Consider the following 15,333-nt stretch of genomic DNA (forward strand, 5'->3'; position numbering starts at 1 on the left):
AGGGACTTAGGGAGAACTCGGGGGGCCACCGGGAGGAGAACTCGGGGAAGATACAGGACAGACACTGGAAGGACTCTCGGCTGGCCTGGGAATGCCTCGGGATTAGAGAGCAGTCTGGTTGCAGATTCAGTGCAGATGAAATCTGAGCTGCATGCAATGCTTTTGAGTAGGCTAACCTAACCCCACCCCTATCCATCACAGTGACATCACTAGCTCCATTGAATGCATTGTGTTTGACATTACATGCACTGGGGCAGTTTGTTGCCAGTGTGACATGGCTGGGATGGGAATCAGCACCTCCAAGTCCAAGGCCATGGTGCTCCACCAGAAAAAGGTGGTTTACCATCTCCAGGTTGGAGGAAAGTCTTTACCCTAGGTGGAGGAGTTCAAATGTCTTCGGGTTTTGTTCACGAGTTGGGGGAAGGATGGAACGTCAGACTGACAGGTGGATCGGTGGAGCGGCAGCAGAAATGTAGTCAAAGTACCAGTCCGTTGTGGTGAAGAGGGAGCTGAGCCTAAAGGCAAAGCTCTCAATTTACTGGTCAATCTATGTTCCTACTCTCATCTATGGTCATGAGCTTTGGGTCATGACTGAAAGGACAAGAGCTTGGATACAAGCGGTTGAAATTAGTTTCCTTCGAAGGGTGGCAGGGCGCACTCTTATAGATAGGGTGAGGAGCTCTGTCACCCGAGAGAAGCTCGGAGTAGAGCCGCTGCTCCTGCACATTGTGAGAAGACAGCTGAGGTCGCTCGGGCATCTGTTTCGGATGCTTCCTGGACACCTACTTAGGGAGGTGTTCCAGGCATGTCCCACCGGGAGGAAAATTCAGGGACTATGTCTCTCGGCTGGCCTGGGAACGCCGGGATTAGAGAAGGATCTGCAGACTCAGTGCGGATGCAATCTGATCTGCATGCAAAGCTTTTGAATAAGCTCACCTAACCCCATCCCTACCCCTCACAGTGACATCACTAGCCCCATTGAATGCATTGTGTCTGACATTGCATTGACAGAGATGCAATCACAGTTTGCATCATAAAGGCTGCATCCAGTTACTATAGCAGGATTACCCCGTAGGAGTTGGAGGAAGTGTCAGGAGAAAGGGAAGTCTGGGGTTCTCACCTAAGACTGCTACCCCCACGATCCAACCCCGGAAAAACGGATGAATAAGAATGAATGAATAAACTGGCAGTGGGTTGGTTATAGAGACCAAAACAAAGACAGGCATTCTGGCACAGAAAGCACATCTTCAAAGAAGAATAACTGACATTTAGCATTGTTTTTCAGATAAACAAATATGTTTACTTAGCATGTTTCTCAAATATCTACCAATATATTATGCAGTTTTGATGTTTTAGATGAGTCAAAAAATGTGTATCAGTGTACTGGATCTGTGCATTTGGAAGTACATTCCTCTAAACAAAACCCTCTTGCTAGTGGAGCTTTTGATAAGTTGCAGCTGACAGAGCCATAAGAAACACCATCTACTCTGTCATTATCCTCTGCTTGATGTATTACAAACTATAATGTATTACAATGCAATAATATCCAGCTCATAATAGACCAGCATGACATTTCCAATCTTGTCTTTTTTTGTTTCCTCTACTGAGGTTTCTAAAGAAGGAATCAACCATACTCTGCTTGAGGTATACTCCTGTTGGCCTGTCTTGTATGAGAGCTGCCAGTGACAGTTTAATTGCATGCCCTTTCTGCATCGTTTTAGCACTTGATTCACTAAACATATTATGCAAATCCGGTTAGCACTCACCGCCTTCATTTCCTTCAATGATAGAGTAGACGATGGTTTGGTTTATTGCAGCCGCCAAGATGACTCCAGCGACCGTTCCCACTGGGGCGTTCTCACTGACCGGAGCAAACCTGCACAGACAAACACACACAATGCACCGCATTAATGATGGGTAACTAATAACATACAATAGGAAAAGTAAGTATTGAACACATCATGCTTTTTCGTGGGAATAATATTTCTAAAGGAGCTGTTGAACCTGAACCTGAATCTGAAAAATCATAACAACAATGGAATGACACAAGGTGAAAGTACTGAACTACTGAAATGTATTTAATACTTTATATAAAAGGCTTTTTGGTGATGGCAGCTTAAAGACACCTCTCATATGGAGAATGAAGTCACATGAATTGCTCAGGTGTGAGTTTTTCACAGACTCCAACAGTGTGTAAATATCTAGATGGCTCAGTGGGTCTCGTCTATCAAATCTGATCTCTATTTTATTGTTTCTATTGGATTCAATTCAGGGGATTGGCTGGGCCATTCTACAGCTTGGTTTTCTTTCTCTAAAAGCATATGAGAGTTTCCTTGGCTGTGTTTTGGATTATTGTCTTGCTGAAATGTCCACCCTGGTGTCATCTTTATCATCCTTGTTCTGTAGATGTTGGACTGAGGGAGCTAATATTCATTTACAATGACGAAGGCCAAAGGATTGCTGAAAAACTATCGAGATTTCAGCTGCTGTCTGGGCTTTGACTGCCTTTCTACACCTATCTTTCTTTATGTGTTTAATACTTTTTCCCTGCATCATTTCATTTTATTATGCATAACTTCATTTGCATACTAATTTGTTTTCTTTGCATATATGGATTTCTTTAGTTGTTACCAATATCCAGGGAAATTTTCAACTCAACAGTACCTTTAGAAATATGTTTTCTGAGAAAAATGGTGACATGTTCAATACTTATTTTTCCCATTGTATTATATTGATTGCGATGGAAATATTGTCTCACTGCGTCAGAGAGTGTTTTACAGCTCTCCTGGCATGTAAACATGAAGTATAGCAAAATAAGCTTAAAAAATGTCCTGCTAATTTATTTACTGTAACTACAGGTCATCCGAGATTTTTATTCTTAAGTAGAACATTAAGAAGATTTTAAGCTGAATCTTTATAGGTTTTTTTTGTATTAAAAATAATTATAAAAAATACACACAGAGGACTAAAAAAAGCAAAATGCTGTTTATCAAATCATGTTTATAGAAAGGTTAGTAATAAACATTTATACACAAGTATTTATGTGTATAAAGCATCTGTTTTGTAAGAAGTTTTTCTCATATGTGAACGACTCGTACAGCTTTACTTTGACATTTCCTCGAGCGAGAATGACGTAGACTGAAACTTTCTGTTGTACACCACGCCTATTGGTGCCCTTTTCGCAGTGGAAACGCCTTTTGGCAAGCCTAATAAAAGTGACCCGTACTGACCCATATCATCCAAAATTGTACAAATATGTCAGTATTTCATAATCCTCCCTCTGTTCCAAACCTGTCTGAGTTTCTTAACCTGTTTGAGTTATTACTAATTGCATTTCTGCATTTCAGTTAATAATCAAACCCATTATCTTTTGCTCCTTGATATAAATGTGCTGCAGGCCGTTCAGCGCTATCAACCCGACACATTTTTATTTGACAGAGAATCAATGGCCATGCAGCATGCTTTGCTTTACATTTTTAAAACAGGTGGAAAGCATACCTCGTTTTTTTATGTAAAACAAACTGAATTAATTTGAGCTGTAAGGGATTGTGGTTTATAATTACAGAGAGAGAGAGAGAGAGAGAGAGAGAGAGAGAGAGAGAGAGAGAGAGAGAAAGGGAGAAAGAGAGGGGGGTATTCACAGAAATTTAATCAATCAAGAAGTTAACCAGATCACAGTGTTAATTGGGCATCCTACACAGTTGCTAAACTAAGCAGAATAAAGAGTGTTAATGGAATACGGCGTGGGAGAGAACAGATCTTCACCTCAGATAAACCCGACAGCAGAACTGAGCCAACATGAAGCATATGTTTGAAATCAGCTGTCGCTTCGCTGGCACAAGCACTGTAAAAACTGCCTGCAAGTGCTACAAACTGCCATTATATCATTATAGTGGTGTATATACTTTGCTTTTTACATATGGGTGCAATGGTTCTCTGTATTAAAAAAAAAAAAGTATCATCCCATTGTCCTGCCAGGACACAGGGTGTTCAGTGCATCCTGTGATCCGTGGTTCAAAATATGCATTATTAATATTGGTTTGGTGATTAAAACAACTGCAACAAAGCAAAAATGTTATGCTTTTGTATGCTTCCAATTACCTTTCACATGCGAAGACCTGTGTAAAGCATTCCAGAGTAACACGTTACATTTTTGGGGGAATACAGTAATGTAACAAATTACATTTTAAGTTTGTGTAATTTGATTACAGTTACTAAAGTTAATCTAATTGCATTACTTACGTTACAATTATAGTTTTAGAAGAAATAATGCTTCTTTTAAATCATGTTTCCTCTGCATGTCAGTCAATTAGTGTACACTTTTAAATTGCTGGCGAACGTGAGTTGAAACGGTTGCTGACGAGAGTGGCTGCTTCTTCAAGTGGAAATACAGACATCACATTAATTTCATTGAGCGTAAAAACTTAAATATTGCTGTGAAATGCAGCTTATGTCCAGTTCCAAAATTCAATTTAATTAGTTTATTGTCATGTGCACAGTAAGGAAACACGTTTCCCTGTACAATGAAATTCTCACTTTGCCGTCCACAGTGAAGTCATACACATAACATGCACATCATCATAAGAATAATTATAATACTTACATTTATATAGCGCTTTTCTGGGCACTCAAAGCACTTTACAATCTTTTTACAATACAATTTTAATCTCCTCATCCACCAGCAGTGTGCAGCATCCAACTGGATGACCTGACGCGGCAGCCATTTTGCGCCAGACCGCACACCACACACCAGATGATTGGTGGAGAGGAGACAGAGTGATGAAGCCTTTTATGATATGGGGAGAGTTAAGAGGCCATAATGGACAGAGGCCAGCGGGCAGATTTGGCCAGGATGCCAGGGTTAAACCCCTACTCTTTTCGAAGGACATCCTGGGATTTTTAACAACCACAGAAAGTCGAGACCTTGGTTTAACGTCTCATCCGAAAGACGGCACTCACTGAGCAGTATAGAGGCAAAAGAGCTTTAAACAGCCTAAACAAACCGCACGAAGAGGGAAAACTAACTCTAGTGCGATTCAACCGAACTAAATAAGGCAGGTGTGAAAGCAGTCTTAAGCAGATAGTTTACTAATACTCAATTGGACTATCAAAATAAAGTAAATAAAATAAATAATTTGATAGTCTATTTGTTGAATCCAAGTTACATTGCTTCCAGATGTCAACTAATTCTCATAAGATAATAAGTAGACTGTTAGGTTGGGGTTAGGGTTAGTGTAAGTTGATATGTACTTGCAAAGTTTCTTATAGTCAGTGAAATTTCTGTATTAACAGATATTAAGCAGACAGTCTACTAATACTCAAATGGACCATCGAAATAAAGTGTTACCCACGACCAATCCTTAAAAATACCCTCTGGACCACCCCTTTAAAATTGTCCTTGAGATTTTTGGCCTTTTAAACCTTTTAGTTTTTTTAGAGTGGGCATCTTCTCCCATCAAATCTACCAACACACAAAAACAAAAACTCCTCTCAAGGACACGTTTTGGATCCAAAAGCTAATAATCCTGTAGCAGAATCACCTGTGATTTTACTTTCATACATTTCTGATGCTCGTGCTTGGCTCGGTGACAAGGCGACCTTCATCATCAGTTCGGAGTGCTTAGAGTTTGTCGTACACAAGCTTAACAGGGTGATTCGTTTCCCCCGGGCTGCCACGTGGAAGATACACAGGCTTTTGTTATTCAGAAAGATGACAGACTACCTTCTGTATAATCCGCACATGGACACGTTCCTGTGTATGGGTGCATGGTGTGCTGTGCTTGCAGATAATACTGAAAAATCCCTTGTTCTGACAGCGCTCTAATGGCCGCTCAGCACAACCACATGCTCAAGTGTTCGACACTAATGAGGTCCACTGAGCTGCAACCTGGCATCCCGAAACCTCCATTCCAATGTCATTACTTTGTACTTTATCCGACTGCTGCCTATGGCTTTTAAACAGCAATGAACAGTGCTTAATCTAAAAGCTGAGGATGAGCCACGGGGAAGCTTTCAACTACTTTTACATTTGTTTGATGTTAGATTAGATACTATATAATAACAGTAATTTGAAAGTTTTGGCCTCTTCTCATCAAGACCTAAAAATGTCAAGAACAAGCTAGGAAACCTTCTGAGAAACCTTTACAACTGCCCGGTAACAAACATCCTTATGCTGTATCCCAATTCACATACTAATACTATGTTCTAAAAGTATATTGTGAAGAAAAAGTACCTACTTTTGAGTGTGTAACAAAAGAGTATGCAGACTTTGGGACATTCTACTTCCTCATTAATGGACCGTTTTGTTGCTTAGTTCCGTTTCCTGTCAATCATCGCGACACATCATCCACATTTCTTTCATATTTAATTACCATATTTTCCGCACCTAAGAGCCTTAAATTTTCTCAAAAATCGTCCGTGCGCCTAATAAACACCTTATGTGTTCACTGAGTTCCCAAATCTGTAAAAATGTTGTAATGCGACTTTGGTAAGCGCTCCGCTTGATTGACTGTCAAATCATTTCCCGCTGTCACAGGGACATAACACGTACATTTTGTATGCTTGCAGCAATAAATCAATCAAAGCAACTGCTACAAACAAAAACCAAGTGAAGCAAATGAATTCGGAGCTTGCCATCATTCCTGGAGGAATAACAAAAGATCTCTAACCGTTGGACATTGGTGTAAAAGTGACGTTGCGAGTGGCATTGGAGCGATGGATGTCAGAAGGCTAAACACACCTTTACTAAGACTGCGAGGCAGTGCCGGGCAAGCTACGCTACCATATGTGAATGTTTTGTAAATGCCTGGGCAAGGTATCTGCTTTTTTTTAAAATCCCAAGTTCTGCAAGTTGACGCAGTTGCCAAATCTTTCCTTGCCAATCTTAATCCAAGTGTAATTGTTTGTATTGGTTCAATTCGGAATTTCTACAATCTTTGCAGAGCTCAGGGAATCAGAGTGAGCACTCCTACTTAGCCTTACCCTGATCTTAACCCTCTGGGGTCGAAGACCGCGTATTCGCGTTTTGACCTGTGGTGGCGTCAAACTGCTGAAATGAACTTAAATAACACTTTCAGTTTTGATCGTACAGATAAGATCAATACATCAATTGAATCTGTTATGTGTCTACTTTTTGTTGTGTACACTCACAACAACAACAAACGTGTGTGCTTTAGCAAAATAAGGAAAACAAACAGTGTAGGCATTCTGTCTTTTCTCTCTCCGTGAACTGCTTTTAGAAACGCGTCGGTAAAATGCGCTAAAACTCTGCGAATACAAAACGCACACTGATGAGAAATGTATTTCTAGAAAGCTTAAAGTGTCTACTTTTGAACGCAGCTATGCATGTTGAAAACAAACATTGCTTAATAAAGTAATCGGTATGAAACCAACGCTATGTCTAGTTTCTCATTAGTTTTAATGCGACCACGCCCACGGGGCATTGTTATTACAAGCGTCTGAGGCGCGAGCAGACTGTGGTCAGAAAAAACATGTCACTAAAATAAAAGGAAACTCGGCAAATAGTCAACAAAGAAGATGATTTATGATATCTATATAAAGCTTGATATGTCTACTTTTGCATTAACCAATTCAAGTCGACAACAAATGATCTCCTTTTATGTAATCCATATAAAAGTAAGGACTGTACGGATTCTCCTATATCGCCTCATTACAGCAGCGTGGTCCCGCCTCTCAGTAAGCGCAGTATCTGTATTAACTGTTGTCCGAGCTTTCGTGAAAGCTGGCATCACTGCTGAACAGCCACCAGGCAACGAGACTGACTCTGACGATGATGAGAGGGAACCCGGCATGTTCAATGCTGAAATTGCTCAGCTGTTCAATTCAGACACAGAAGATGAAAACTTTGATGGAACTAAACTCACTGTTTTTCTTTCGTTACTTTTTTTCGTAGACCGTATACTTTAGCATGCACCTTATATTACGGTATGTTTTATGTATGGGTTAGGTACAGAAATAGACCACGTAATTGACACTGTGTCTTAAAACTACAGAAAATATGGTACCTTTGTTATTGGAGATAAGGCAGGAGTTTAATCTGCCATTCGCAAGTCTTTCAGGCAAACAAACCTCCTTGGGACTTTGGATAATTACGCATTCAGAAGTTAATGTCAAGACAAATCTTTATATGAGTTCACATCATTGTTGCAGATGAAATATAACATGAAAAACGTGATTTAAATATTTTTCCAGTTGGCTAGATTATAACTAATAGTCATTCAAACATCTTTAACAAAGCCTACTTGACGGTTGGTCTCTGGTATCAAAAAACTCATCAAGTATGATTGCTCAGCATTTTGATTTACTAGGCATGTCTTGTAAACCACCTTAACTGAGCACAACTAAGTCATACCCATGTCATTATACATTTCTAAGTCCGTCTAAACCACATAAACAAGCACACACTCACACCACAGCACACTGAAGCAATCGACACTAATGAGGTCCACCGAGCTACAACCTGGCATCCCAATGTCATTCATTTCCCCTCTATCCGACTGCTGCCTGTGGCCTTTAAACAGCAATGAACAGTGTTTAAAGGAAAAGCTGAGGATGAGCCACGGGGAAGCTTCCAACTACTTTTACTGCTGTTTGAAGTTTGCTTGATTAAGATGTGATATCAAAATAGCAATTTGGAACCTTTGGCCTCTTCCCATCGAGACCTAAAAATGATTGTGATATCAGTGATTGTGTTGATCAACAAAAGATCACAGCCTTTTTTTTTTCTTCTCATGTAGATTTGCCGAGTTCTACTTTGATGACAAGAGACGCTGGAAACATTCAAAGTCTAATCCCCTGTATCATGTTGTTTGATCTTGGTCTTTATAAAAAAAAAATAATAATAAAAAAAATTAAAGAATAAAAACCACAGGAATCTGGCGGCAACACATAACAGCTATCGGGACTTATTTAATCCTGCTTTTTAATAAAACATAAGAAGCTTGTTATTCAGGATATCTACATCAATCTGCAAGAATACGAATTCATTTAGGAGCTAAAAGAGTTCTTGTGAATCAAAACCAAATCCCTTTTAATGTCTCTGTATCCAATTCTAGGATGACAATTTGAAAAAGCTTAAACACATAAATAGCTCTGCTTACATATATGGTGACTCTAGGCATTTTTAAATTTTTTGGACTACGATAAAAGAACTTCTGTATCAGCCTCTGATTATATCATGTTTAGAACCTCAACCAGAAAATCCCTAAAGCAACATGGCTTATACATACATAAGCAACAGTGATGTGTCCCATATGAACATTGTGCATGAGGATAAAAATGTGCAGCTTTTGACTGAGGAACACAACCATGTGCTTTATATTATTATTACATATCAACATAAAGCCCCATGTTTTGAGACTATTAGGCCATTACTATTAGCTTTTAGTTTAACATCTACAGTCAAGCTTGATTTTTTTATAACCCTGGTTTAAATTCTGACTTAAAAGGTTTTTTTTATTCAACCAGTAAGTTTTTTCTTTTGACCAGAAATGGCACAGGCTTCAGCCAATGATAATAAATAATTGATTAGTATTATTATATTATTGCTCAGCTTTTATTTACATTTAAAAACACTTTAGGTCAGTCAATTTGCCAGCGGTATAAATAATTTTGGGCTTAAATATATATGTTAATGGGCTTTTATTTTGAGATGCTGACAATATAAATACAAAGATGCTACAATGTTAAAAAGTAAGCTTCTTTATTGGTATTTCATAAATATCCACTTTTAATGGATGGATGGACAGAAAGATTTTTATAATTGTTGATTAAAAATGTTGAGTAAAAACATTTACTACTGCTTCTACTATTTTTATTATTTAAAATATATATAAAAAAAAATAAAATAAAAAAAATAAAATAAAATAAAATATATATATATATATATATATATATATATATATATATATATATATATATATATATATATATATATATATATACATACAATAATTACCAAACAAACAAACAAACAAACAAACAATAAATAAATAAATAAATAAACAAATAAATAAAAGTTTGTGTTCTGGAACGAAGTTGGACAGCTGCAAAGTTGCAAAAAAAAAAAAAAACCAAAAAACAAACAAACAAACAAACACGACACTATGCGACACGGCAGAAACATTTAAATGCCAGCCATTCAATTTAAAATTTCAGCTACTGCAGTTCCAATGAAATGTTATAAAATAATTAATACATATTTAACCCATTGAAAATGATTAAAAATTCATGCTGAGTAACTGAAGTTGGTATTTTGTTATTAAGACACAGTTCTGACAGTTTCATTTTCAAACCATAAGCAATTTGGCACCTTAGGCAAGATTTAAGGTGGCGCCCCGTCACATCGCAGTAAAATCCACTGTATAGTCATAAGAAACTAAATAGCTTTGTGATCGACTTTAACAAGCTGGGAAAACGTCAGATAAATATGCCAATGCAATTAACATTAATGCTGAAGAGATTTAATATTTACGCATTTGCTTGAGGAAGGAATGATGGGGGTAGTTACATTACTATTTTCCATAACATCTATGTTAGCTGATGTCAAAGCAAAACAGATAGCACTATAGGTATTTATTGATTAGCAATCTGTCCAACGTTGGATGTAAAAAATATGGGACAACAAATAGCTTCAAATTATAAAATACATAGCAAACATTAGAAAATATTGACAATAAAATAGAAGGTTTAGCCTATGAAATCGATGGCCTATACAGAAATTAAATAAAGCTATAAAATCTACTTCACTTTTAATTGTATTTGCATATTGATTAAAGTTACTATAGTTATCTAGTGAAGAGCAGCTAGTGAATCTCTCATTGTGTTTTGCTTGATAACAGAGGTGTTAATGTAAGAATGCACAGATCTATAATGAAGCATTCGACTACTTTAGTAGCTGTTTGTGCTCATTTAAGAGAAAATTAGTTGTGTTTAAAATAAAACACGCAGGACGGAGGCAAAAAAAAAAAAAAAAAAAAAAAGAAAGCACTTCTTCCACTCGGCACGAGCTCTCCCGGCTGTACTCATATTGGCGAGGGCTTAAATGGAGCAGTGGTCGTAATGTTGAGCGAAAAGAAAAAGAAAAAGACAGTGTGAAACATAACCAGCTTTGCCTTTTTGTAGGAAACACACTTTAAATCTTTTTAGAGTAAGAGGTTTTTGAGTTATTGCCGTCTATCACTGAACGTGTCAGGAACACTGAAAACAAAATCAACTTAACCACGCTCATTTCTGGTGCCCCTCATGTACAGCGCCCTTAGCATTGGCCTATACTGCCTATGCCATAGGCCGGCCCTGATCTGCTATAGTTATTTTATTTTCAAGATCTGGGTTGAACTGTCTGATTTCAGTATCCCAGTAAATGTGACAATGTAAATGATATTTAAACTCAAATTGATAGCGTTTCACACCGAATAAAGCACATAATCGGTACTTGATGTGATTATTGTCATAATAGTTTATGCTGTTGGTTGGTTGGTGCTGTGACGTCGCAAAGTTAGAAATTTTTAACATTGCCGTTGCAAATGGTTAGGACAAAAACTTGTTTTAACGTGAAACAGAAACCTTTCATCACATGTCGAGGCACTATGCCACGTGTAGTTAGAATCTTACATCATGCATGTACGGATGATGTCGAAATTACAACCCAAGCTCAATCTGGAATTGTAGTCCCGCGGACGTTTCTGGAGACCGCGATTTACATGGCCGGAGGTACGTATGGCTGCATTTTTTATTTTTTTTTATCGAGCGAATGGTGCGGGTGGTGTGACGCCGCTCCGCTCCTCCTCTTCGCACTCGCCGGCTGACGGCTCGCCTCCCTGTGGAGGGCTTTCCCGCTTCAACCAGTTTGTCCGCTTAGCTCGCAGCATTACGACGGCGGAGCGGAGGCCCGGAGGGAGGAGGGGCCAGCCACGGCGACAACTGGCATCGAGTCCGGGGAAGAGCGGTTCCAGAAATCAGGTAAGATGAAAAACAGAATCCAAATAAATAAAAGCGAACGAGTTCGCGATGGGGCGAGATCCGAAAACGCAGTCAAAATCGGACGAGGGCTTTTGCTTTTTTTTCTGGACGGCTTTTGCAAATCGTCGCTTGGATTTAGGGAAGGAGGAGGAAGAGGAGGAGGGCGGCTGGGTCGGCTGATTGGCCGCCTGGTCGATCGTTCAGTCGTTCAGCCAGTCAGTCGGATGAACGGCTGCTCTACAGTGGCCTCCGACGGCTTTTCGAACGAGGTGCGCTCCCGAGAGGTGTCCGAGACGCGAAAAAGCGCGCACAACGGCCTCTCGCTGATTCGCGAAAACAAAAACTGCTTAATTACGTACCTCCTGGGACGTATTTCGCGGTCTCCAGAAACATCCGCGGGACTACATTTCCACAATGAGCCCGTGTTGCAAAATTATTAGCCCTTTTGCAAATTATTTTCTTCCCTAAATGATGGCATCTCCCAAATGATAATTAACAGAGCAAGGAATTTTTCCCAGTATTTCCTATAATATTTTTTCCTCTGGAGAAAGTATTATTTGTTTTATTTCGGCTAGAATTAAAGCAGCTTTAAAAAAAAAAAAAAAAAAAAAAAAACCTTTTAGGTCAATTTATTAGACACCTTAAGCCATATTTTTTTGCTTGTCTTCAAACTTCCCTATTTACCAAAACTTGGTATAATAATAATAATAATAATAATAGTAATAATAATAATAATAATAATAATTCAGGAGGGCTAATAATTCTAATTTTAACTATAGTAGGTGTAATCATTATAAATTCAACTTTATATCTGGGACTTATATAGTGAGCCTTCATCACACTGTACTGTACTGAGTACCTAACACTGCACAAAAAAACAACAACAACAACAACAACAATCCTGTATCATGACAAAGCAAAACTACAAGCCTCTACAAACCAATTTCAAAGCTTCTGCTTGTGGATTAGCTGCTGACCTTTTCAAGCTATTTGCGATCAGTGCGTTTGGCAACCCCCGTGGCAAACTGTGCCTGTCCTTTTCCAAACAAGAGGTAAAGGGCATCTCTCCTTCTGCTGAACCCGGGGCAGACAGACTCGCTCATTTTCCATCACTCACAAACAAACGTTCACTCCAGCAGAATACATGAATACTCAAGGAGACTCTCTTTATGTGGAGAGCCAGCGTATGACAAATGGGGTTTGTTTGCTCCTCCTTGGGTTTACAAAGGGCAAATCTATGTTCACCAGCATTAAGTACTTCACTAAGGAGATCCAGGCTCCAAGAGTAACCCTGAGTATAGATTGAGGATGTCAAAAGCGACTGTAATATGGTTCCATGTCAATATTAAAGTGAAGGGGAAAGTACAGAGAAGCAATTTGGTTTGAGTCTCATTGACTAGTTGGCTAAAACAAAACAGCCAATTTGTTACTGGTTGTTGCACAGTAAGATGTTATTATTATTTCTTTAATCATCAAAATATAAGTCAATATTTCTATAGTCCATTTTTTGGAGTTGCTTTAGTTCAATAAGAAGTATCAATTACACTTTTAAATCAATTACATAATTAAACACTTCACTTATAGTGGGTTTCCTCTGGGTGCTCCGGTTTCCCCCACAGGGTGGCGCAGTGGGTAGTCTAAAGACATGCGATATAGGTGAATTGAATAAACTAAATTGGCCATAGTGTATGAGTGTGAGTCAATGAGTGTGTATGGGTGTTTCACAGCACTGGGTTATGGCTGGAAGGACATCCGAGGTGTAAAACATATGCTGGAATAGTTGAAGTCGAAGGAAAATGAATAAATTAATGAATATTTGGGTATTTTATGAATGTTTCTATATATACACACAATAAATATACACAGTATACAAATATTTACAATTACAAACGTTGTCATGTGATTAATTACAATTTACAATTTAATAATTTAATAATTTTTTTCCAAATATATATTTGTTTATTTTTTGCGATTTATTTTATTTTTAGGGTTATAAGGGCAGAGTAATAATAATGTATTAAATAACAATAATAATAATAATAATAATAATAATAATAATAATAAAAAACAACATCAGCAACTATTAGTATTATTACTATTATTATTTATTATAGTTATTGTATTTTACTTGTTGTTGTTGTTACTAATTTAACAACAACAACAACAAGTATTATTATTATTATTGCTGTTGTAGTTTACTTTATATTTAGGGCTATAAATGGAGGGTAAAAATAATTAAATAAATATATAATAAAATAATAAGAAGAAATAATGTATTAAATAATAATAATAATAATAATAATAATAATAATAATAATAATAATAATAATAATAATAACACCACTAGCAACTATTATTATTATTACTATTATTATTTAATATTATTATTGTATTTTACTTGTTGTTGTTGTTGCTACAACAACAACAACAACAACAACAACAACAACAACAACAATTATTATTATTATTGTTGTTGTTGTTGTATTTTACTTTATATTTAGGGATATAAAGGGAGGATAACAGTATTTATATATTGATATATATAAATATATGTAGTAAGACTACAAACAACAACTAATATTTTAAGGTTATAAAGATGGGGTAATAATAATTAAATGATTATATAATAATAATTAATTATTAATTAATTAATTTAATAATAATAATAATAATAATAATAAGAAGAAGAAGAAGAACAAGAAGAAGAAGAAGAAGAAGAAGAAGAAGAAGAAGAAGAAGAAGAAAGAACAACAACAACAGCAACAAAAGCCATTATAATTTTATCATTATTAATATAATTATTATTGTATTTTAATTTATATTTAGGGTTATAAAAGCAGGTAATAAAAATAAATAATTATAAAATAATATTAATTATATACTACTACTACTACTACTACTATTAATAATAATAATTATAATAATAGTTACTGTTATTATTATTATTATTATTGTTGTTGTTGTTGTTGTTGTTGTTGTTATTAATATTATTATTTCATATTATTTCAGGATGCACTATTACCCTATTCCACTGTTATTATAACACCCCTGTTGCATTAATATTTAATTTAAAGATTGTGTTCAATACCATATTAGTTTTAGTTCTGGTATTAAAAAATAAATCACCTGTATTACTACCACATCCTTAAAGTTTACCATCATTAAAATCTCAATAACCAAATTAGGCTTGAGGGTCAATGGCAAAAAAGAGAAGCTGACAGCTAAAGACACAGGAGGAGAATAATAATGAGCTGTGATGATCTGCAAATGACATAAAAGCCGTGAAGGCAGTGAGAGATGAATGGCTCCACTTGAAAGCAGGAGCAGCCATAAACTCTCAGCAAAAAAAAAAAA

At 36.9% G+C, this 15,333-nt stretch overlaps 1 protein-coding gene across 51 annotated transcripts in view; it reads right to left on the reverse strand.

The window, feature by feature from the left end:
• pcdh15b (protocadherin-related 15b) overlaps positions 1-15,333 on the reverse strand; it is a 513,920-nt gene that overhangs the window by 68,693 nt on the left and 429,894 nt on the right. For all 51 annotated transcript variants that reach the window (XR_015944907.1, XR_015503430.2, XR_015503428.2 and 48 more), the window contains 1 exon segment: positions 1,767-1,876. Coding sequence is in view for 21 of the 51 variants with exons in the window: in XM_087274983.2 (XP_087131109.1) it covers positions 1,767-1,876 (110 nt within the window). In the remaining 30 variants the exon portion in view is untranslated.

The sequence above is a fragment of the Danio rerio genome, chromosome 12 (assembly GCF_052040795.2).
Source record: "Danio rerio strain M-AB ecotype USA chromosome 12, GRCz13ab, whole genome shotgun sequence".
Taxonomy (NCBI): Eukaryota; Metazoa; Chordata; class Actinopteri; order Cypriniformes; family Danionidae; genus Danio; species Danio rerio.